Source organism: Aotus nancymaae, unplaced genomic scaffold, assembly GCF_030222135.1.
Source record: "Aotus nancymaae isolate 86718 unplaced genomic scaffold, 86718_ANA_hifiasm-v0.15.2.pri h1tg000002l, whole genome shotgun sequence".
Classification (NCBI taxonomy): Eukaryota; Metazoa; Chordata; class Mammalia; order Primates; family Aotidae; genus Aotus; species Aotus nancymaae.
This window is the reverse complement of record NW_026988413.1, coordinates 54,589,847-54,614,614: the sequence shown is the minus strand read 5'-3', so window position 1 is coordinate 54,614,614 and position 24,768 is coordinate 54,589,847. Positions and strand designations below refer to the sequence as shown.

The following is a 24,768-nucleotide window of genomic DNA, read 5'->3' as shown; positions in this document are numbered from 1 at the left end:
TCCATATGGCAGAATCCTCTATGAGCAGGACCTAGGCCTTCTGTTGTGTTGTATATTTTTATAAGCTTAGGCAACTGAAGGAACAGAGAATGAAAGGAAGCTAAATGCCATATTTAATCTAGCTGTGTGCCCTTGGGCAAGTCACTCGACTATCATTTCTAAGTTTCATCTACTGAGCAAGTGGGTTGAACTAAATGCCTTCCAAGGCCACATTCAGCTCAAGTGATGACAATTAAAATAGTTAATCCTGAAGGGACTGACCTGATCGATAACCCAGGGGCTGTAGAAGTGCCCATTCTCAGATGGCTGCCACCAGCGAAGGCGAGTAGAACCAGAACGGGCTTTCAAGGGTATCTCCAGGGCAATGTACCTGCCCACGTTGCTGGAATTGCTGAAAAGGAACTCCTGAAGAAGACTCCATGAGAGGCCACCGTTGAGAGAATATTGTAGAAGCACGGGTTGGCTCCTGGGGTCAGGAACGCCTTTACCACATCCCAGTCTCATGAAGAACTGCACAAATCTGACATTTGTAAACATTACTGAAGACTTTCACTTCCACAAGAAATCCACATGCTTAACAAAAGACAAGCACATGGGGTAATGCAGGGGAACTCAGGGCCTTAATACATGTGGTGATTTAATGAGTGTCCGAAGCAATCACTTCGAAGTCTGATTTCCCTTTTTAATGCAAAAGGGAGTTAATTAAACGTGAAATCTGAAAAAAGGCAATTCTGCACCCATATTTGTGTCTAGCCACTCTCTTCAGAGGAGAGCCTGAGGGACCTGAGCATTCACCGCACCCTTTGGCTCTTCCATAAAAAGGTGGGAGGGATTCAAAGGTGGTTTGAGTGTGGGAGTGTGTGTTGCCATCTATTTAAGGTAAGTTTAACTCCTTAAACTTTGAAAGTTTGAAACTGGAAGAATGTAATTAACATAGTTCATGCCACAAAACTGGCAGATTATCTCTTCCAAGGTTTCACCAGTCATTTTTCAGATCTCATATTATTGGCTTTGGGAGGCACATTTAAATTCACCGGTTGTAGCCCCTCTTTGTGAAAGGCCAGGAATGTTTTGGAACAGATATGTCAAGCCTGGGCCTCTTTTCTCTCTTTCGTGCTGGGGCAGGGAGCATGAGTGTGGGGGAGGTGGTGGTGGTGGTGGTGGCTGTGCCAGGCTCTGACTGTTGTTGGGTCTGGGGATGGATGATACTGGCCACTGAGAATGGTGGCAGCCAGCCAGTGGCAGCATTCCCAGCTGGCAGGGAGGTGGACAGAGTGGCAGCAACCAGCTGGGGTGCCAATGAAAACTAGCTCACATGTTATCTTTGGCAGGCAAGCTGCTGCTTTCTGGTCTGGCCATGATGCTAGCTGGCAATGCAGAATAAATTTCATGTGTAACTCCACACACATACCCACTAATGTATGCATGCCAGACACAGGAAATATATTAAGATGTATAATAAAAATATTATCAATACCATATATAAAACCATTCATTCTTCATGAGTTCCCTTCCCCACCCCATTCATTTATCTCATGACCCTGAAAAAATTGGGATTTTACGTGGAGCATTTTCAGGTCAATATATGCAAATCCTACACAGCATGCTACTGAGATGAGCTAAATAATGAAGCTTTTAACATTGGAATAATTAAAACATACATGGCTAGTGCCTAGTGACGTTTACATTTATAAAAACAATAATTATTTACAGAGAAATGCTTTTAGCATACATCTACTTGTATTGAGAAAATCTTTGTATTAACTTAGTGACAGACAAACCATGAGAGAATTACTTATTTGGGAATACCTAATAATTTCTAAATTAGAGAACTCAGCTGCTAATAAAATTCTGAAGTAGGAAACATCAAATTAAACTATATGCAATAAAGTGGGATAATGATAAAATACTGTCTTTATAACTGTACAATTATTATCTCACAGAACTGTATTTTCTATGAAACATGTTCAAATTCACAATCAATAAATGAAACATTTAGGGGAAAGAAGGGATAAATATGTTAAGATGTATTTTAAAATACTCTGAAATATTTCAAAAGACAAAAACATGATTTCTTTGTTCACTTGTAAAATTAGGTCAGGGTTCAATTTTATACATGTTGAACCATATTTTTATCTTCCTTGTTAAGTTTTTGGCTCATCAAATGATCAAGGGATATACATCTTGACAGGACATAATCCTGTGAGCCAGTTTAAAATGTTTGTTTCTGAGTGACTGTGTTCAATTTAGAAAATGACTGCTTAGAATGTGTGCATGAATCACTGGAAAGATGCTTATAAAGAATAAGGCTGCCTTTCAAATGCTTTTAACTTAAATTGCTAGTGGAGATAAAATTAATTGTGAATAATCTGAAGATATACTGCATTTCAACTAAGATTTCTACTAAGTGTGGTATAAGTGTAAATAATTTCTATACAGTGCAAGTGCTAATAGCATGCTAAATAGAAAGGTAAAGAAGACACGATATTATTTTATTGAAATTAAAATAAGTTAAACATTGTCATTTCCTAATCTCAATCTTATAAAATACCAGATGTTAACTTTTGTCTGTTTAGGTATGTTTCCTTTCTGGTTAAGTTATTGAAGAATGTCTCTCAGTTTTAGAATAGAAATTATGTAAATTGTCCTGAAGGCATTGACAAAGAGAGAAGTTCAGTATTTCTAATGAAAGGCCTTGTCCTTGAAATCTCTCTGCTTCTTTCTGATTTGATTGTGTTCTACTATTATATATTATGATGTGGTTTTTCAAGAGCATCTAAAAGTGATTACCTAGCATGTGACAAATCCAGGTCTCGTGTCATCAACATGCGCAAGCCATCTTCATTGAAAAAGAGGTTGTTTCCACTAGAAAGGATTCCACACTTTCGAGATGGTTTCCCACCACTCATTAATAAGAATCTATCAGATTCTAGCTGACCTGAAAAAATTGGAAAATATGGTTTACCTATGACCCCAACTATAGTGAGTGTATTATATTTTTAAAAGGAATATGGTAAATGCATTATGTAGTTTCAAAATATGAAGTCATAAATATTAAGGTCATATGTTTTAAGATAAGAGGCCTTTTCAACTTCAGCTTGTTTGAATTATTTAGCCTTGGCTGATATAATTTAAAGATTCTTGTGATAGGAGGAGGGGGTATTTTCTTGAGTATCTATGGTCCAGCAAGATGGAGCCCACCTTTCTGCTCATTCACACTAAGAAAAAAAGACACTGGTTAGAGAGTGGTTCAGGCCATAACCAAGGTGGGGGCTGTCTGGCCTTTCCACCAGCCTCTTCACTATGTCTTTTCTAATGTAAGGACAGTATCTGGCAGAGTCAATATAATATTTAAAAAACATTTTTAATGGAAGAAATTTCAGTACCATTTATTATTGCCTATTAAATAATGTCTTTAAGGTGCAGTGGCTCACGCCTGTAATTACAGCACTTTGGGAAGCTGAGGTGGGTGGATCACCTGAGGTCAGGAGTGTGACACCAGCTCAGCCGACATGGTGAAACCTTGTCTCTACTAAAAATACAAAAATTAGCTGGGTATGGTGGCAGGCGCCTGTAATCCCAGCTACTTGGGAAGCTGAGGCAGAAGAATCACTTGAACTGGGAGGTGGAGGTTGCAGTGAGCTGAGATCAGACCACTTCACTCCAGCCTGGGTGAAAGAGCAAAACTCCATCTAAACAAATAAAATAAAATAAAATAACATCTTTCTCTTTTTTCTTTTCTTTTTTTTTTTTTTTTTAGAGATGGGGTTTCTCCATGTTGGCCAGGCTGGTCTCGAACTCCTGACCTCAGGTGATCCGCCCACTTCGGCCTCCCAAAGTGCTGGGATTACAGGAGTGAGCCACCGCGCCCAGCAAAATAACATCTTTAAAAACCAGCTCTTAATTCTGTCGACATACTCAGATTTAGTTTATTCATTTTTTCATTGTGGTAAAATACATATAAGATTTACCATTTTAACCATTTTGAAGTCAACAATTCAGTGGCATTTAGTATATACACTCTGTTGTGCAGCCATCACTACTACCTAGTTCCAGAACCTTTTCATAAGCCCAAGACTGTGCCCATTAAACTGTCATCGTCCCTCATTTCCCCCTCCTCCAGCCCCTGGCAAATTCTACTCTGCTTTCCATCTTTACGAATTTACTTATTCTGAATATTCCATAAAGACGAACTGACATAATATGTGCCTTTTGTGTCTGACTTCTTTTATTTAGCACGTTTTTGAATTTCATCTATGTTGTAGCATGTATCAGTATTTCATCTCTTCTAATGGCTGAACAATGTTCCACTGCATGGATATATCTAGATCTAGTTTTAAAATGTATTGTAAAACCATACATATATTATAACAATTATACAAAAACTCAGCAAAAAGAAAGAAAGTCTTTTAACCCCACAATCCTAATATAGATAGCTATTATATTTAAGACTTTCTTTTATGGAGATGTCTTTCCACAGCTTGATCAAAGGGCATATACAATTTAAATGCTTTTTTCTAATAATTACATTACATGCATTTTACTATGTTGTAACATTGTCTTCACACATAATGATACTGAATTCTAGGTGTAAAACTGAACTACAGAAAGTGATGAGAGGCTATTTAAGCAGTTTGTGGTAAAGCAATAACAGGAACTTATATATATATATATATATTTTTTTTTGAGACGGAGTTTCGCTCTTGTTACCCAGGCTGGAGTGCAATGGCGCGATCTCGGCTCACCGCAACCTCTGCCTCCCGGGTTCAGGCAATTCTCCTGCCTCAGCCTCCTGAGTAGCTGGGATTACAGGCATGCACCACGGTGCCCAGCTAATTTTTTGTATTTTTAGTAGAGACAGGGTTTCACCATGTTGACCAGGATGGTCTCGATCTCTTGACCTCATGATCCACCCGCCTCGGCCTCCCAAAGTGCTGGGATTACAGGCATGAGCCACCGCGCCCGGCAGGAACTTATATTTCTAGAAAGTCTTCCATCCAAGATTAACTCTCTATAGATATTTTCTAAAATTATCATTAGTCAGAAATTACATGTGGTAGAAAAAGTGGTAAACGTAGCCTTAGTTTTTCTTGATTAAGGTCTTGTTCTCTCTCGTTGACCACTGTTTCCAAAATGGAACCCTATAAATTCAGAGCTAAATGAATTCTTGGATGTTCACAATTGAAATGATAATAATGAGATATCAGAAGGAAACTTAATGATTAGTTATCTACCCAAAATTGTACTTAACATATAAGTTCTTTCACAAGACTACACAGAATTTATAAGAAAAGACTACCTTCGAAGTCATCTTTGAGAAAATCAGGATTTTTGGTGCTTATTTTACAGGTTGGACCTGAGTAGCCGGGGTCACATATACATTTGGTTCCATTGACACAGCTCCCCTGTCCATTACACATCTCCTCACACTGGGGGCCAATGTAGACATTATCAATGGCCCATGTCACTGGCTGAGAGCCGGCAGGGTAAAATCCCTGATACCATCTGAAACGAACAGATCTAGAAAAGAGGTACAAATCTTTCAAAAGCTAATCAACAGAACAATATAGCTTCAAAGTAAGCACATCTGATCAATTAACAATAGGTAACTTCTACCTATGCTCAACACCCAAGAAATACAAAACACCTGCCATTTCAGGAATAAAACGCCATTTTTCAATCTCTAGGATTCTGCCAGTAAAGTTCTTGTTTCTAAAGCCTTTCCCAGTCCCATCAGAATGTCAACATTTCACTTCATCTTCCCATCTTTTTCAATATTGACTTCCTTGGTGAAGATTTCTCCAGCCCTACTATCTCTCTCTCTCTCTCTTTCTCTCTTTCTCATCTATCTATCTATCTATCGATCTACCTACCTACCTACCTACCTATCATCTATCATCTATCTATCTATCAATTATCTATCTATCTATCTATTTTTTTTGAGACAGAGTCTCGCTCTGTCACCCAGGCTGGAATGCAGTGGTGTGACCCTGGCTCATTGCAACCTCCACCTCCCGGGTTCAAGTGATTCTCCTGCCTCAGCCTCCCTAGTGGCTGGGATTACAGGCACCCGCTACCACCTCTGGCTAATTTTTGTATTTTTAGTAGAGATAGGGTTTCACTATGTTGGCCAGGCTGGTCTCAATCTCGTGACTTCAGGCGATCCACCCACTTTAGTCTCCCAAAGTGCTGGGATTACAAGTGTGAGCCACCACGCCTGGTGCCTACTATCTATTTAATACACTCTGTATATTAACCTTTTTTTTTTTTTTTTTTAACTGAGGTAAAAATCGCACATCAAAATTAACCATTAACCATTTAAAGTATACAGGTCAGTGGCATTCAGCACATTCATAGTATTGTCCAACCATCACCTCTCTCTGGTTCCAAGACATTTTTACCACTCCAAAAGGAAACCCCATACTCAATAAATAGTTTTCCCCATCTCTCCCTCCCTGACAACCACCAATCATTTCTGTCTCTAAGGATTTACCTATTCTGGCTATTTCATATAAATGGAAAGAGAACAGGTAACCTTTTGTGTCTGGGTTCATTCACTTAGCATAATGTTTTCAAGGTTGATTCATGGTGTAGCAAATATCAGAATTTCATGCCTTTTATGACTGAACAATATTCCATTGTATGGATATACTAGCTTTAATTACCCATTCATTAGTTGATGAACATTTGGTTGTTTCCATTTTTTGGCTATTGTGAATAGTGATGCTATGCATATTTGTGTACAGGTAATTGCTTGAATATATTTTAAATTCTTTTGGGTAGAACGGTAGTGAAATTGCTAGACCTCATGGTAAATGACTAATCTTTTAAATTTTTCTCTCTGACTTTCTCTTCCATAATTTTGATTGAATTTCCATTATTATAGTTATCACAGCTGGAGTTATTTAAAAGTGTGTCTATTTCCTCTATAGGCTGTGACCTCGTAGAGGCCAATCTCCATGTCACTTTCTTTTTTTGTACCTTTTTAAGGCACCCATATAGTGTTCACACATAGTAGATGCTCAGTAAATGTTTGTTGTATGTAATTTGTTGTAAAAGTCCTTAGGAGCCAAACTAAGGTTTTTATCTAATCAGAAACAGAGAGCATAAAAATATTATTTTTAAGAGAAAAAGTGGCAATCTGATGTATTTTTAGTTAGATGTCTTTTATTTCTTATTTTTAAGTCAAAAATAATTTTCCTTTTGAATTGTCCTATCATGTTGCTGATAAATTAGCTCCCAAGAAATAATCTACACATTTAGGTAGCTATCCAGAAATATTTCAATGTATTTTATCATGTATAAAACCCAGTTCAAAGAAGATAAATTTATTTTAGAGAGGCAGGACACAGAGATGACATGTGCACTTATTTTTGTGCCCTGTGACTCTTCCCAAGTTTCAATTATCATAGAAACTAAATTCTAAATAGTTTTCTGTTTGAAAAGCAGAAATCAGAAGTTAAAATACTAGAGTTGAGGATGGGTGGTGGGAGAAAAATAAATTTGTTAGACTTCTGAAATTTAGTGGATAGTAAAGCAGATGGAGCACAGTTCCTACATATATTTAATCCTAATTTCATTGTTCCATTTTGCTTTGTTACCCAGACTGAAGTGCAGTGGTACGATTTCAGCTTACTGTAACCTCTGCCTCTGGGTTCAAGCAATTCTCCTGCATCAGTCTCCCGAGTAGCTGAGATTACAGGCGCCCACCACCACACCTGGCTAATTTTTGTATTTTTAGTACAGGTGGGGTTTCACCACGTTGGCCAGGCTGTTCTCAAACTCCTGACCTCAAGCGATCCGCCCTCCTTGGCCTCTCAAAATGCTGGGATTACAGGTGTGAGCCACTGCACCCAGTCCCAAACTCCAACTATATTAAGCTGCCCCCAAAATGCCAGTCCATAATTAAACTTTATGTTCAAATACTTGTCAGAGTTTCGTCTCGGCAAGAAGCGCTTCTTACCTTTTGAACTTTCAGACTGCTGAGCTGAGGGAAATGGCTGGAGTTTTCCTTTGAACAAAAACCTACAAGGATTTTTTTGAACATCTTATTTATTCAAATGTTCTGAATACAAATGAACCACCTTAGTTGGATATTTATTATTGTTCACCTGCCTTGATACAGAAACTGCAAGCGCTATGATAAACAGGCTGAAGGGTCTGGTTTCACTGTGGTTTCCTTCCACTGAAATCTTATTTTGAAAATTTCTCACTGCCACCCTCTTGGTGAATGTCAGCATCTGTTCTCCTAAGCCAGTCGTATTCAAAAGGATCTGTTTTTTAAACATAAACTTAAAATTTCAAGCACACAACATTGCTTTCACTAAACAGGGGTTTTGGTGGACTCATTATGAAACTGCATAAAGCAAAAACAATTAGGAAGTTTTAAAGTCAAAAGGACTCTAAAACGACGCAAAGGTGATGTGAATAAAATTAGATGGAAGCTCATAGTTATTCTTTGAATATAAATGGACTATATATGTAGAGGCAACAAAATTTGACTATTTTGCACCTGAGAACATTAAATACACTTTTTTTGTGTGTATGTAGTGTCCAACAAATGGATGGAAAAGAGTAATTTAAACATGGATTTTGTATTTCTTTTTAAAGCATCCAGACCTTGTGCCATTATTATGTACCATGTTGAATACCAACCAAGGGATGGTTCACTGAGTTGGAGAAAATTTAACTTTTGCCTTCCAGCAATTCATGCCTGCATGGGTTTTTAAGAAGAGTGTTAATTCTTTTCCTGAAACAAGGACCAGACAATACCCTTAAGGCAAATTTTTCTCTTCACAGAAATGGTTGAAGGCAGTTTGAAAGGTGGCTTTATGCCATTCTGAGAAGAGGCATGCATGCTTCCTTGATACATCTACTTTTCTTTCATAGAAATAAAAATGACATGGGATACAAATAATATGACAGTTTAGGTTCTGTTCACTATGATAGTATTGTGTTTTGTAAGTAGTTTTGTACCAGTGGGTAAAAATATAGATGTCTGCATTTCTCTTGTTCAGATTTCCAAATTATATTGTCATGCCTTATGTGGCAGCAAGCACAGTGGGCATTACCAGTGCTGAGTGAGATGGTCTCCATGACACTGGGGCACTCTCCTGACATGGACATGGCCATCTTCACTCTGCCTCTGACTGGCAGATCTTTGTGATCTTATTTCATATACCTTTAGATGGGATTATCTCCACATGGGAGCTTGATGAAGCAAGTCTCAGTTGGCAAAACAATCTAAAATAATAACCTACAATCTATCTTTGGGGTAGTTTTCTATTTAAACTAACTCTTAGCTGGACAGTTGGAGGAAATTAGTGGTCCATTAAACAGAAAACCTAGTGTTTCTCCATAATACCATGACAGAGTTCGGTGGACTGCTCTGTATCTAGAAGGCTGTCTTACTCCATTCAGGCTGCTATAACAAAATACCATTAATTAGGTGGCTTATAAACAACAGAAATTTATTTCTCACACTTCTGGACGCTGGAAAGTCCAAGATTAAGGAGCCAGCACATCAGTGTCTGGTGAGGGCTCACTTTGTGGCTTATACATGGTACCTTCCTGCTGGGTCCTCACATGGTAGAAGTGGCAAGGCAGTCCACTGGGGTCTCTTTAATACAGGCACTGATGCCAAACATGAGAGCTCCACTTTCATGAACTAATCATCCCCTAAAATGCCCCATCTCCTTATTCCATTGCCTTCAGGGAAATGAATTGAGACATGTGAATTTCAACAAAAATTCAGACCATAGCAGTGCCCAAGCTATCTAGGCCTTTCCCCTTGCCTGTCCGGCTCATAGGCATGGTCTTCCGACAGCTATGCTTCTCTTGGAACGCTTGGTGTTCAGGCTACAGCTGATAGGTTAAGATTTGGAAATTTGGAATGAAGAGTACCAGAAAATGAAAGCTCTGGTTTTCATTTCATGAAAGCCAAGTGATGTTAACATGAGCACAATAAAAACAAGGAGCATAAACTTTTGTTGCTGAGTTCCCCACACTTTCTGAGTGAAGTCCATGCAATTCCCCAGTACCTTTCCAGTAAGTTCTTTCACCTTTTTGGTAAGCCTCTTTATATTTCTTGCAACATATGTTCTTAAACAATACAACCATTTTGAACAAAAAGTTTGTCCTGGGTTATTTTTCCTGGCCAGATTCCTCTAAAGATAAGTTCCCCACAACCAGTGGTAGCTTTCTAGTCGTGCTGGCTGTATCTTCAGCTCAATCTATTCCTATGCTCTCCAGAGACACTCTTTGCCTCCTCTGGCTATCAGTTCTAAAGAACTTTAAGGACATTTTGCTTAGTAATGCTTATTTTTCAAAAGAAGTTGGATTTCCTATTAGAATAATATCCTGGCACAGTCACAAGGATTAGTAAATGATATAGTCAACAACCCAAAATATTAAAGTCCTTAGCAATCAAATTATAAAAGCTATGATGATGATATGATGAGGAGTGGATAGATTTATGTTCAAAGAGATGCAGACTTTAAAAAATTCACTTTCACCCTTTTGGGAAAGTACTAGGTATTAGTAGTCTTGTTTGAAGACTCAAGACTTCTAATTAGGCTCATTTTCACATCAGGAATATAAATCTATTTCCATCTTGAAAGTATGATATTAGTACTTTCTTCTTTTTTTGACACACTCTGAAAGAAAACATTCTTTATTCTGAGAGAAAAGACAGAAATTTGGAAGCAACTGCTTTGTTGACTTCCTGGACTCTTTGTTCACTTTTATTATTAGTTTTAGTTTTTGAAATATACTTTAGATTTCATTTCTATGAGGGGTGAAGTCCTTTATCTCCAAGTCACTTTTCAGCAGAAGAGTCAAACATATTTAACAAGAATGCTGAGATGGGTTGGAAAAGTAGAGATTCCTGGGGGCAATGTGTTCACCACTTTTTTTTAATGAGACACTAGGAATATTCTGTGGGCTTCTATCCTCCCTACGTGCACTCTCCCTACATAAGAGACATAGGTAGATGTTTGAAAGTCATAAAATTCCAACTGCATTTATATTGTGAGGTGGAGCAGGCAGGAGGAACATCACAACATTAGGGGAAAACCTTTTTTTTGTGGCTTTCTACTGATCTAAGAGACATTGTGTGCTGTTAAAATCTACCCCCAATCTAGAAATTAGTAGCTATGTCAGCTCAGTGTCCTACGTTTTAAATATCCACTGATCTGCTTCATGTGAGAACTGAAGAAGAAATGTCAGGTGGAAATTTCTCCATGATAAAGTGCCAAGTGAATGACGACTTCAGGAATAAACTGTCAAATGAGAAATAAATGTGGCGTCAAGCAGCGGGTCCTCACCCACAAAGGTGCAGCTTCCCGAAGTGCACGACCTCCCTCCTCCAGCCCTGCATGGTTCCCGCGTAGTAGGTGCTGCTGGGGTGGTGCTCAGTGGAACATAAAGAGCTGACGTGGCTGCTGCTGTGGTAGCAGAGGGGCAGCAGCAGGTGCCAGGTTGCCCCAAAGTCTCTTGAAAATTCCAGTCTCACCGGATCCGTGGATGAGCTATCAGTCGAGCAGCCAACATTGATCTTAAGGATGAAGAAAAAAAGTGATAAAAATTACCTCAGAGCAACAAGCCTTGAAATGATTCACCACTTCATTATTTTCTAGGGTCCATTTTCCTGGGAACTGTCTTGCTGAAATATTTAACACTATAAAATTATGTTTTGCCTAAATGAGTAATATTGTATATTACCTTTAAATTACAATTTTTCATAAAGAACCTCAAAGGGCCTCATGAAAAATTTATTTCCCTTCATTTTATAAAACTCAGGAAGCGGGTAAGGCAGAGGCTGGGACAGTTCCAAATTTTACCGTTGGCCCATTTTCCTAGCCAAGCCAGGAAAATCATGGTGAAAAGACTGTTTCTCTAATTCTAACTGTTAGGTTCCCCCACCACCTACTTGGTAGGATATCTTCTATTTTCCTTCTTATGATACCTTCCAAATAATCCCAAGAGTTTTACACATGAATCTTCAACACATATTCGATACCCAAAGAGGATACAATCATTGTCATCATTTCCCTGGCACAGGGAAACACCTTTTTAAAATTATATACACTTAAGGTATACACAAACTGTTTTGATATAATACACAGAGTGAAGTAATTATTACAGCCAAGTAAATTAATCTATCTATCACCTTCCATAGTTACCGTGTGTGTATGTGTGTGTGTGTGTGTGTGTGTGTTAAGAGCACCTAAAATCTATTCTCTTAACACATTTTCAGAATACAGTATTACATTATTAACTATGGTCTTCATGCTGTACCTTGGATCTCTAGACTTATATTCATCCTACACAACTGCAAGTTGTCTCCTCTGACCTACTTCTTCCCCTGTACTTCCCCTCCCTGCCCTGGTAACCACCAGTGTACTCTGTCTCTATGTAAAGACCTTTTTAACCGTTAGGGAAACAACCACTCCATTCTTTTTTCCATGCTTTCAAGTGCTTTAAAATAAATTAAATAAATGTATGCAACTCTTTGCATTAAAAATTTCCCCTTTCCAATTGAGATTAACATTTTCTTACTATCATGCCATCAAAGCATAGCAACCAGTTATTGATCTATATAGTTACATATAACCATATATATTTATAGTTATATATCAATAAATATACACTATACATATTATGTGTGTGTATATATGTGAACTTACATACCTTTTACCTTCTGATGAGTAAACTATTAACATTTGATAAACTTTTCAACTATTGGCACTTGTTTCTATCTGAATTCTTTAGAGAAGAGAACTCTTTTTTTTTTTTTTTTTTTTTTTTTTTTGAGACGGAGTTTCGCTTTTGTTACCCAGGCTGGAGTGCAATGGCGCTATCTCGGCTCACCGCAACCTCCGCCTCCTGGGTTCAGGCAATTCTCCTGCCTCAGCCTCCTGAGTAGCTGGGATTACAGGCACGCGCCACCATGCCCAGCTAATTTTTTGTATTTTTAGTAGAGACGGGGTTTCACCATGTTGACCAGGATGGTCTCGATCTCTTGACCTCGTGATCCACCCGCCTCGGCCTCCCAAAGTGCTGGGATTACAGGCGTGAGCCACCGCGCCCGGCCGAGAAGAGAACTCTTAAACGGGCTAAAGATGTTATCTTTTATCAGCTATGAAAAAAAATTCTGAAAGTTAATGCTCTAAAACACTGGTATAATGTATCTTTGGTTCTGATGATTTTATCTAAGTTTTTGAAATATGTAAATATTTTTAAGTTAATTATTAATTTGCTCTCTTGACAAATATAAAGAGCATAAATATTAATAAAGTATACAGAGCAAATATATTTGAAATTATAAAACAGTGTAGTATTATCTGTAAAAGTAATAACATTATAATAAATATTATATAAATATGCTGGCATGGCATAGACTATAGTTACACTGACCTAGTCCCTAAGAAATTTTAAGTTTCACATAAAAAGTGTGGAAATATAACAATAGTATGAGGCTTTTCATTTTTATAATGTTTAAAATAATTAATTTCAACCTCCCACTGTAGCAGGTGGGGAAACTATGTCATAAATAAAGGATAAAAATTCACAAATAAAGCTTAGTATGACAATTGGTTCTGTTAATAAAAGTAAATTATGATGCCAAACCTCTTAGATCCTTGCACAAAAATGGGAGGTTATAATGCATGAAATTATCTGAGATTTCCCCCTCTTCCCTAGGTTTTGTTCAAGATAAAATTTAAAGCATCTATTATAGAACAAAGTCAAGTACCTCAAATTGTATGATGGTGTTCTCATTCACATTTAGGTCACGGGTAATAATGGAGTGCTCGCCAACTTCATTTGAAACAAACACCATAGCTGAATCTTCTTCACTGTTATACCGGAAAACAACCAGGAATCCATTTAGGCAAATTTCTTCATGATTTGTATACGGCAGTGGTTTTATTTTTAGATACTTAATTAAATACTTACGGTGCCCCCTTTGAAGAATATGGACAATAAAGGCCAATGTTACCACCAGGATAGAAAAACCAATTGTCTTCTTTGGGCCCAAAGTCAAATGTATCCAGGAGCATCACAGGGTTGTTTAAATTGTTTCCATCAATAATGAAGTCATCAACAATCCAGATTTCTTCTTTCTTACCTAAGGCATTTTTGGATAAAGCACGTTTTTCCAGTGATGAAAATAAAATGAACACTTTTGCTCATTAAAAAAAGTAAAAGACAAAAGCAACTAGTAATGATAGGTTAAACATATGTCTTCGACAGGAGGACTGTTTGAGCCCAGAAGTTCAAGCCCAGCCTGGGCCACATAGTAAAACCCCATCTCTACAAAAAATAAAAAATTAGCCAGGTGTGTATGCACATGCCTGTTGTCCCAGCTACTCAGGAGACTACAGGTGCGTGTCTGTAGTCCCAGATACTCAGGAGGCACTCAGGAGGCTGACGTGTAAGAACGGCTTGAGCCCAGGAGGTAGAGGTTGCAGTGAGCTAAGATTACGTCATTGCACTCCTCCTGGGCAACAGAGCAAGATGCTGTCGCAAAAAAAAAAAAAAGGGAAAAAATTAAGCTTGCAACCATATTAAATTGATATAGCACAGAACTGCCTTGCTAATATCAAGAAACTGTAACAATGCTTTGTAAATAATGAATGTGAAAACATGCTGTCCTTCCAATAATAGCAGTGCTATGAACCCTCCCCTGGCAAGAGTGGGTTTTGAGCATTGTTTTAGTGGTTTATGGGAATCTGTGAGACATGCAATTTGTGAGACTAGGTGGTCTGTTAGTGGACTTAGAACCAAGATACACTAACCAGTCTATTCAAGGAGCAATTCACGACATTTTAGGGTCAACCTGTGACTTAGCAACATACTTCAGTCAGGCTGAAGGACTATGGCCATTAAAAGAATGCCCTGATACATAACTGTATTTATTTGTTTATTTAACACAGAAGAAAAATATTCCATAATCAATAATACTCCAAGTTTTTCAAGCCTTCTATACCATGGGAATATATAGGAAACTAGGGAAATCACTCTTTATACTGCTATAGGATTTGAGTCAGTGATTTGACCAGGTGTTTAAGAAATGTAAGAGTAGGTAAGAATGGCAAAAGCCAGGCTGCTTTTGTAAAGCACTGTTTGGATTGACCTTGAAACAAGGTGGTAAGTCCATGCCAAGTAGGAACATCAAGATTCCTTAGGTTGCTTCTTCGCTGATTTCTACTTTAGTACAATTCTTACAAAATATAAAAAAGGATCTGTAAACAGGAGCCTGTAGAAAAACCTGATGCTTTGAATGAAATCACAGGTCTTTATCTCTAATCCTATCAGTGTTCTAATTCTAGTAGCATCCTTTCCTTTTCTTGTTTGGAAAGTGGTTGGTGGAATCAATAAAAAAAAAATTAGGTAAGCATTCCAAACGTAGTAAGAAGACAGCAATCCCTCTCTCACCCAGGCTGGAGTACAGTGTCTCGATCTTGGCTCACTCCAACCTCTGTCTCCCAGGTTCAAGTGACTTTTCTGCCTCAGTCTCCTGAGTAGCTGAGATTACAGGTGTGTGCCACCATGCCCAGCTAATTTTTTGTATTTTTGTACAGATGGGGTTTCACCATGTTGGCCAGGCTGCTCTTGATCTCCTGACCTCAGGTGATCCACCTGCCTCGGCCTCTCAAAGTGCTGGGATTACAGTTGTGAGCCACCGTGCCTGGCACATTTCTTTTTTGGACCTTTATTCAGTGATAGGATGTATGTATACATATCTGTTTCACAATGAGTTAAAATTTTTATGTTTTACTTTTAACCTATTAATTGTTAAGGAAATAGGTTAAATTTTAGAGATGGAAGAACCTTTGCCTTTTCCATTTTTGTGTTACCTTTGCAAAGAATCTGCTGCTTAATGTGGCATCTCCACGCTTATTTAGGTGCTTATATGCATGACTTGGTAAAGTCTGGTCCTTTATAATCAGCAGTTAATAGAAATATAGGAAGCAATAAAACATTACCAATTTGTAGAATCATTTTCTGTAACCATTTGAAACGCTATTAAATTATACATTCACTTTAACTTATCACTGAAGCAAGTGTATGTGATAAGAATATTTTATCTATGGCACTATCTGCTTGGTCTAAGTCCCTCTCACTTTGTCATGGCATTTTGCTGTAGTGTTGCTCTAGTTCACTAAAGAAACACCTCACTCAGAAGAACTATGTATTCTCAAATAAATGCAACAACAATGTCCTTATAATTGATGAGTGCCTAATGATAATTTTTTAAAAACTGGATTATTTTTCTGGATTATTTTAAAAAACCTTTAGTTCTGTGACAGAATTCAGCTATATTTACATTAACAGGAGAACCTACTAGTCAATATGAAGAGATTAAATATACATATGTATGTTAAATATTTAAATGTTTATCGAGACTTGTTGATATAGTTTGGCTCTGTGTCCTCATCCAAATCTCATCTTGAATTATACTCCCATAATTCCCAGGTGTTGCAGGAGGGACCAGGTGGGAGATAATCTGAATCATGAGAGCAATTTCCCCCACACTGTTCTTGTGGTAGTGAGTAAGTCTCATGAGATCTGATGGGTTTATCGGGGGTTTCCGCTTTTACATCTTCCTCATTTTCTCTTGCTGCTGCCATGTAAGATGTGCCTTTTGCCTCCCACCATGATACTGAGGCCTCCCCATCCATGTGGAACTGTAAGTCCAATTAAACCCCTTTTTCTTCCCAGTCTCGGGTATATCTTTATCAGCAGTGTGAAAATGGACTAATACACTGGTGAAAAGCGAAGCATGTAAAATGTGTGTGCTGTGGACAGCTAAGCCGCTCAGTTGACAAACACTTCTTCCACATATTAGAAACAAATGTGTAAACATGCCACTGTCAGTTTTGATCACATTTATGCATTTTTACCGTTATTATAAGGTTGCCAGAGTCTGAATCTTGTAGCATTGGTTTGGGCAGTGTATGGCAAGGGAACATTAATGAAAAGTATATTAGTTGTTTGAGGAAAGTAAAATTCATCCATCAGGTGCCAAGTGATTCCTCCATTGATGGAGAATTGTAATAGAATAGAGTGAGATCTCTCTGGGGTACCTAGGAAGAAGATAACACAGGGATAAAACATACTGTGATAAAACCGGGGAAATGGTGTGCTCTGAACTGAATCTTTAGGCATCAATGCGTAAGTGAACTTATGTTTATACAGAGGCTTTATAGTCCAAATGCTCCAGAAGCAACTTAAGGTGATGACAGGTTGGGCTTTCTGTATAAATATACCTCGAAATACATACCAAATATTGGATTTACACACAAGAATACCTACCTTTCTCTCTCAGTTATGCACATGCCTCTTTCTGTATTTAGGAAACATTACATCAAAACATTTTGATTCTACAGTCATCACAATTTTACGAAGGGTCAAACATTTAAATCTCAGGATACAAACAGAAAAACTACTTGAATATATATTATATCCACAATAAATTTGTTCAAGAAAATTATTTAGTTAATATGAAAAGTCAGAATGACTAAGAATAGATGTTTTTTGGGATCCACATCTGTAAGAGAAAGTCCAAAATTTTCATAAGTTAAACATTTCAAAATTTAAAATTCTTTTAGTTAGAAAGTAGTGGTGGAAAGACTCAGGGACATGATAAATTTAACTACCATAGAACTAATCTGATTACAGCTATATGAAATTATTTAAAATCAGTAGTTTTCTTGCTCTTATATTAAGATAAACTAACATTGAAGGAGAACATTTATAAACATTTATCTATACTAATTTATGTTAGCTCTTTTAGATAACAAAACTTACAGGCCTTAAATCTGTGATTTCTTTGTGGAAGAGGAATTGTACAGGGGAGAATTCTCTTGAAGGAAAATAATAAATTCATACTCATAGAAATGGCTTACCTTTTGCTATAAATCTAAGTGAAAACTGGACATACATTGTATTTGCACAATCTAGATCTCTTGAAATAAGCATCCTTAGTCCTTCCTGAAAATGAAAACATATAAAGTAAGCAACTTTTTTTCACTTGCAAAATTGTATCCCTTGATTTTATACACTTAACTTGCATTAGCTAAGTAATAAATACATGTAATGATCAAGAAGCAAATTTTGTCCAGTTAAAAAGGAAAAATGGGATGATCTTTGTTTCCCCTCTCTTAATGGCCTTCATATCCTGTGCCTGAATGACACAGTTTCATTGCCTCAACTCTAAATCATACTTTCCTGTGACTCTTCTAAAAAGCGGTACAAAAATGATAGCATTATATATTTACAGGCCTTTTAAAAAATGGCCTCCTTTGATCACAGCATGTTATGAGAGGAGTAATGAGGAAGTAGATGGAAATGTGCCAAGTGTTCCCACTGGAAGATGGGAAATAATAGGTAACTTTCTCAGGGTTCCAAGGAGTCTTAGAAACTTAGTACTACTTTGCTCACTCCGACAGCCCCAGGGGCTCTCATTCAGGCTGACAACAACATCCCCCGGTTGATTAAGTTAAATAAGGCATAACTAAGGCAAGTCCCGATGCTCAGGCTGTAAGCATTCATGCAGAGAAGTCAATGAACAAGGAACGAGATCACATTAGCTTTAGTAATTTTTTCTGCTAATTTAACTATTTCTGGTTGCTTAGGATTGACAGCTCGAAAGGTTCTTTTCTTCATGGGATACATAGGACTGAAGTGACAGCCAGTAAAACAGAATTTCACTATGCAAATAGCCTAAGGTCCAAACAGATCTTTTAGTTTTTCAGCTGCAACTTCTGAAAGAAGTAACTCTTCAGGGACGTATGGCTGTGTGATAATAAGTGGACATTGTCAACTCATTTCTCATCAACTAACAAATGCCAAATGTAATTTTAGCTAAAAGAGCACATTTTGCCTCTTCTTCACCATATATATTATAGATTACATTCCTCAATAGCTGAAAAAAATTTAAGCAGATTCCACAATAGCAACCATATATTGAGTGCTTATACATGCTGGGTGATAAGATAGACATTTTACACATTTAAAGCACCTAGCACTACTAAGAGAAAAATGTTATTCTCATGTTGCAGATGAGAAAACTAAAACTCAGCAAGGGAAAGTAACTATCTCAAGATTACATAGTTTATAAGTGGTGATGGTAGGATTTGAATCCAGATATGTCAGATTGTAAAATGTCTATCCTTTAGAAGATACCAGTGTTTTGTTTATTAAACTATCTTTTGGCTTGGGGAGAAACAAAATCCAGATAATGCCAAATGTAGAATCTGAGAATTACTTCATATTGTAATGGAAATACAACTGCATTTATTCTCATCTCATAACTTCACAAAGCATAGATTCATACTTCTAGGACAGATTGCCATGTAAAAGCCTTATATTTCCAGTCTTAGTTTTTTCTTTTATGCCTAGTGATTCACTGCTCTGCTCAGTCCACGATACCTAACCCATGTGTCTTCTTAGCTTCTTCCTGTCTTAATGTCTACCCTTTTCCTTACACACTTGCGTAAAGTCTTGGATTTTTTTTTGAGAGACAGAGTCTTGCTCTGTTGCCCAGTGGCTATATATAAACATAATCATAGCTCACTAGAGTCTCAAACTCCTGGCCTCAAATGATCCTCCCACCTCAGTCCTGACTGTAGCTGGGACTACAGATGTGCACCACTGTGCCTGGCTAAGTATTGCATTCTTTTACAGCTAAATGCCATGTGGAAGCTGAGGTTGAGAGGAAAGGTCCCTTCTTCAGGTTGTAATGAAAAAGCTTTGAGGTAGATAGTTGAGAGATTCAGCTAATAAATATCTCTTGGTAACATCAAAATATAGAAATATGATTACTCTTTTCCCTTGATTATGGAATACAACTATAAAATTGTTCCCATGGGTCAATACAAGCCACTCATAAAAGGTTCTATTTTACACTGCATTTTGTAGGAGCAATTTTGTTGAAAGCAGTCACGATCTGTAATCTGAAAGTATCTTTCTTTTATATTTGTAATATTTGTTTATAGGTTAGCATTTGATATTGGTATTATACAGGAAAACTGTCAAACCCTGCTGCCACATATATTCTAGTTCACACAGATATGTTTCTTTTCTCATCTTTTTTCAGGTTCAGTGATCCATTTGTGTAAATGTGAGAAATTCTTTGGTAATGAACAAGCTATTTTAATAGTGGATAGTATTCCTGAATCTATAAACATTAAAAAGAGACTATCATTTCCTTTTTCACGAAAGAATGCCTTTCTAGGTCAAACTGCAACCTACCGAATGGCACATGCTGAGTCCTCTCTACATCTTGCAGAGCTGATAGATAATATGTCTAACACATATAATGCTTGGCTGCTCTTGCATTTGGATGGCTAAAGGGAAAATATAAAACACTATGCATCTTTCTCGTTTATAGGATCAAAAGACCAGGTTAATTCTACTGCTTAAAAATTATCAGATAAAGATCTTTCAATCATAAAAAGTTATAGGACTTCTGCTTTTTAGTCCTGTCAAATGCTTCAAATGGGTCAGGTGTGAGCTAGTGGTAATGAGAACTAATGTCTTAGATAAGACAAAACAAAACAAAAACTCCCAAATCAGGAGTTTCCACTCTGAAATGTTCTACTTCAATTTCTCCAGTCCCTCAAAACTCTCAGGGACTTGTACATCTCTCTCAGGCCCTGTGCATTTTCTTCTTTCTCATCCAAAACTTGAGAAAAATTTGGATTCAAACAAGGATGATAACTAGCATCTATTAACTATAATTGAAAAAGTTCCAGGGTATCTAATTTTCTAGGTGTTAGATGTTAATCATTAGGGTTGTATAGAAACCCATGCAGATTTTTGTCAAAGATTTCATTTGCACACCTAGATTAGTCAATTTCCCCATGCTGAGAGAGATGGGATGTGGCATGTATTCACATACGGAGATGTGCCAGCTTCGCACAGAGTTTCACACAATTGCTTAACATCTCTCTAACCAGACATCTAGGCTGAAATGCAAAAAGATACTAACAATGTTTGAGAATGCTATTTTACTTCACTTAAATATTTGGTTTTCTTAAAGTCACCAAATGGTTCTATTGGCAGAAAAAAAAGAAAAGTAAAACTAAAGACCTTTCATCTAGTCATTTAGAAAATAATCCAAGTTAAATAATATTTAGTAACATAAAATGTTAGATTATGGAAATCTACATTCCAAAAACTATATACATATAAATTTATGTATATAATTCCAGCAGAAAGTAAGGACAGACTGATCTCCATATCAGAGGAAAAATTTTATATACAAGTGATCATGAAAAAATGACTGCACTCAGAAGAGGAAACATGGTTTGGACGAAAAGTCAGTAACTATGTATTAAATATTATGTCATTTGAAGAGATTCAGAAATACATTTGTGTTGAGCAGTGACTGAAGAAGAAAATATTGGTAGTGATGTTAGGAAGGAAAATCTCATCTGACCCCTTTAAAAATGAGAGATGTTCCAGATTTGATAGTTTCACCATTCAGATTCCCCCTCTCTGCACCATATACTTCAGGCCAAAGGTCAGGATGTAAGTTCCCATTGAAATCGTCTTTAAGAATCGAGGGCAGAGGAACAACAGGAACACAATAGGGTCCACCAAAGCCCCGGTCACACCTAAGAAAAAGAAGGAGTGGAGAAACGACATTATTTGTCATGAGTTCAACAAGCCATTTTTATTTTGGCATTGCAAAGAAAGAAACTGCCGGTTTTATTAACTTACACACAGCGTCCAGCATCACAAATCCCTCGTCCTGAGCACATCCAAGGGCACCCTGAGGCCAGTATAACATTATCAATCGCCCAGGAATCAGCCCCCACAGTGTAGTTGGCCTGAATCCATCTGAACCGGGTCCTAGGAGAACTAACCAAAGAAAACACACCATTGGTTTGACAAGCAACCTTGAAAGCACAAGGATATTTATATTAATTCCCCTTTCTCTTTAAAGTCACTTCCTCCAGAGTCCAGTTCTCTCTTCCTTGATGCACTTTATTTTCCTACTAAGTAGTAGGAAATGCTGTTTTCTCTGGACCCATAAATAGGAGGGTAGAAAACATTCTATTTTTTCATATAAGATTCTACAAACACATGTGTGAGATGGAAAAGTTATTTTGAACTATCCATTTATTTTTTTTGAAATACATGCAGAATTTTAGTTTTTGCTTTCAGACTCTTCTTGTTTTTGCTCTTGTTATTATTTTGCATTTTCTTTTTTTATTATACTTTAAGTTCTGGGATATATGTGCAGAACGTGCAGTTTTGTTCCATAGGTATATATGTGCCACAGTGGTTTGTTGCATCCATCAACCTGTCATCTATATTATTTCTCCTAATTCTATCCCTCCCCTAACCCGTACTCCCAAACAGGCCCTGGTGTGTGATGTTCCCCTCCCCTGTGTCCATGTGTTCTCATTGTTCAACTCCCACTTATGAGTGAGAACATGTGGTGTTTGGTTTTCTGTTCCTGTGTTAATTTGCTGAGAATGATGGTTTCCAGCTTCATCCATGTCCCTGCAAAGGACATGACTCATCCTTTTTTACCACTGCATAGTTTACAATAGCAAAGACTTGGAACCAACCCAAATGCCCATCAATGATAGACTGGATAAAGAAAATGTGGCACATATACACCATGGAATGCTTTCAGACTTTTATTGCTATTTAGTACTGGGAGGGATTGAAGGTGATAAACATGAGGAAAAGTTGGAATCTTACAAAGTTCTGGCAGTGAGACCTCTATTCTACTGTCCCAGAATGGTTTCTGAGAGTAAATGGAAGCCCTTGATACTTCTGCACTGTATTTGGTTCTCGAGGTTCTGGCTCTGTAAGGCTGAGGTCTAGAATGATGTGATGCATTCTCATATTTTCTATTTATTTGCAATCTATATTTGGAGTATATCGGGTCACAAGACTGCTTTATCCAGAAATAGAAGCAGCCACCAAACAACAGTAATAGCCCCTCACTTAGGAACAGTTTGCATAGAAGTTTATTAGTCTGTCATGTGGAATGTGGAACATGGTCTACTTGAAGTTAGAATTTCAGTAGCACGATTCTAAGTAGTATTGTTTCCCCTGCACAAATTTGATGTGACACAGCTGTCAGCATGGAGCTTTGGCATGGAAATCTAATCACAGCACCACTGTTTAACACCCGTCAGTGGTTCCCACACACATGCACCGTTCAGACCAAACTACTTGGGATGACATACATGGCGCCTCCATTGTCTTCTCTCTTTCCTGGCTCCAGACCCCTTGCTTCTTACCTCGCAATTATATTCTGGCAACACTGAACCCTTGAATTTCCCCATCCATTCATGTTTTTTTCTAGCCTTCTGGATTTTGTTTTGGCTTATGCCAGCACAAATGCTCTCTCGCTCCCCTCTTCTCCTGGATAAGCACTACTCAGAGTCAGCTGAGACATCAACTCCTTCAGAAAGCTCCCTCCAGTTCTCCCAAAATGAGTTAGATAGTATCCTCCTGCCTTTCAATAATAACTCTGAGTACTTCCTCTGTTATCATCTTTTAGCACAAAGAGCTGCTTAGAGATTTATTATATTAAATACAGTGATGTGCTGCATAATGATGCTTCTGTCAATGATGGACTGCATATATGACAGTGGTCCCTTAAGATTATAATGGACACAGGGAGGGGAGCACTACACACTGGGGTCTGTTGGGGGGAAATAGGGGAGGGACAGTGGGGGGTGGGGAGTTGGGGAGAGATAGTATGGGGAGAAATGCCAGATATAGGTGAAGGGGAGGAAGGCAGCAAATCACACTGCCACGTATGCACCTATGCAACAATCTTGCATGTTCTTCACATGTACCCCAAAACCTAAAATGCAATTAAAAAAAAAAAGATTATAATGGAGCTAAAAAAATTCCTATTGCTAACTGACATCTTGATGATTCTGACCTTGTGTATGCCAAGGCTAATAATGTGTGTTTTTGTGTCTTAGTTTCTAAGAATGAAGTTTTAAAAGTTAAAAAAAGTTCTCAAAATATTAAAAGCTTATAGAATAAGGATAGAAAGAAAACAGTTTTGTACACCTGTACAATGTGCTTATGTATAATAAGCTAAGTGTTATCACGAAAGAGTTCAAAAGTTTTAGAAAAATTTTACAAAATAAAAAGTTATAGTAAGGTGAATTTATTATTGAAGAAAGAAAAATACTCTTTTGGACATTTGGTGGAGTCTAAGTGCATAGTGTTTCTGAAGTCTACACTAGTGGACAGTAATGTTCTAGGCCTTCACATTCACTCACCATTCACTCACTGACTCACCCAGAGCAGCTTCCAGACCTGTAAGCTCTGTTTATGGCAAGTGCCCTATACAGGTGTACCATTTTAAAATCCTTTATATTGTATTTTTATTGCACCATTCCTATGTTTAGAGATATAAACACTTAGAATTATGTTACAATTGCCTACACTATTTAGTATAGTAACATGCTGTATAGCTTTGTAGCTGAGGAGCAATAGGCTCTATCATACAGCCTAGATGTGTAATGGGCTAACCATGAAGGTTTATGTAAGTTCACTCTATGATGTTCACACAACAATGAAATCGCCTAACAATGCATTTCTCAGAATGTATCACCATCGTTAAGTGATGTATGACTTTAGTATATTTGGATCCTGGCATCAGCTTATTCGTTTAGTATCAGAGTGCTTAAAACACAGTAGATATTCAGTAAGTGTTTGTTGAATTAAAAAAAATGAATACATGAGCTACAAGTAAGTACTATTTAAAGCTTT

At 37.5% G+C, this 24,768-nt stretch overlaps 1 protein-coding gene across 4 annotated transcripts in view; it reads right to left on the bottom strand.

The window, feature by feature from the left end:
• Nucleotides 1-24,768, bottom strand: part of RELN (reelin) — a 527,812-nt gene that overhangs the window by 66,763 nt on the left and 436,281 nt on the right. For all 4 annotated transcript variants that reach the window (XM_021673084.2, XM_021673089.2, XM_064374717.1 and 1 more), the window contains exons 35-44: nt 21,733-21,873; nt 21,449-21,626; nt 17,913-17,997; nt 16,908-17,090; nt 13,957-14,128; nt 13,754-13,856; nt 11,325-11,554; nt 5,300-5,520; nt 2,791-2,938; nt 262-520 (exon numbers count right to left, since the gene is read on the bottom strand). In XM_021673084.2, coding sequence (XP_021528759.2) covers nt 262-520; nt 2,791-2,938; nt 5,300-5,520; nt 11,325-11,554; nt 13,754-13,856; nt 13,957-14,128; nt 16,908-17,090; nt 17,913-17,997; nt 21,449-21,626; nt 21,733-21,873 — 1,720 coding nt within the window. The remainder of the gene's footprint in view (nt 1-261; nt 521-2,790; nt 2,939-5,299; nt 5,521-11,324; nt 11,555-13,753; nt 13,857-13,956; nt 14,129-16,907; nt 17,091-17,912; nt 17,998-21,448; nt 21,627-21,732; nt 21,874-24,768) is intronic.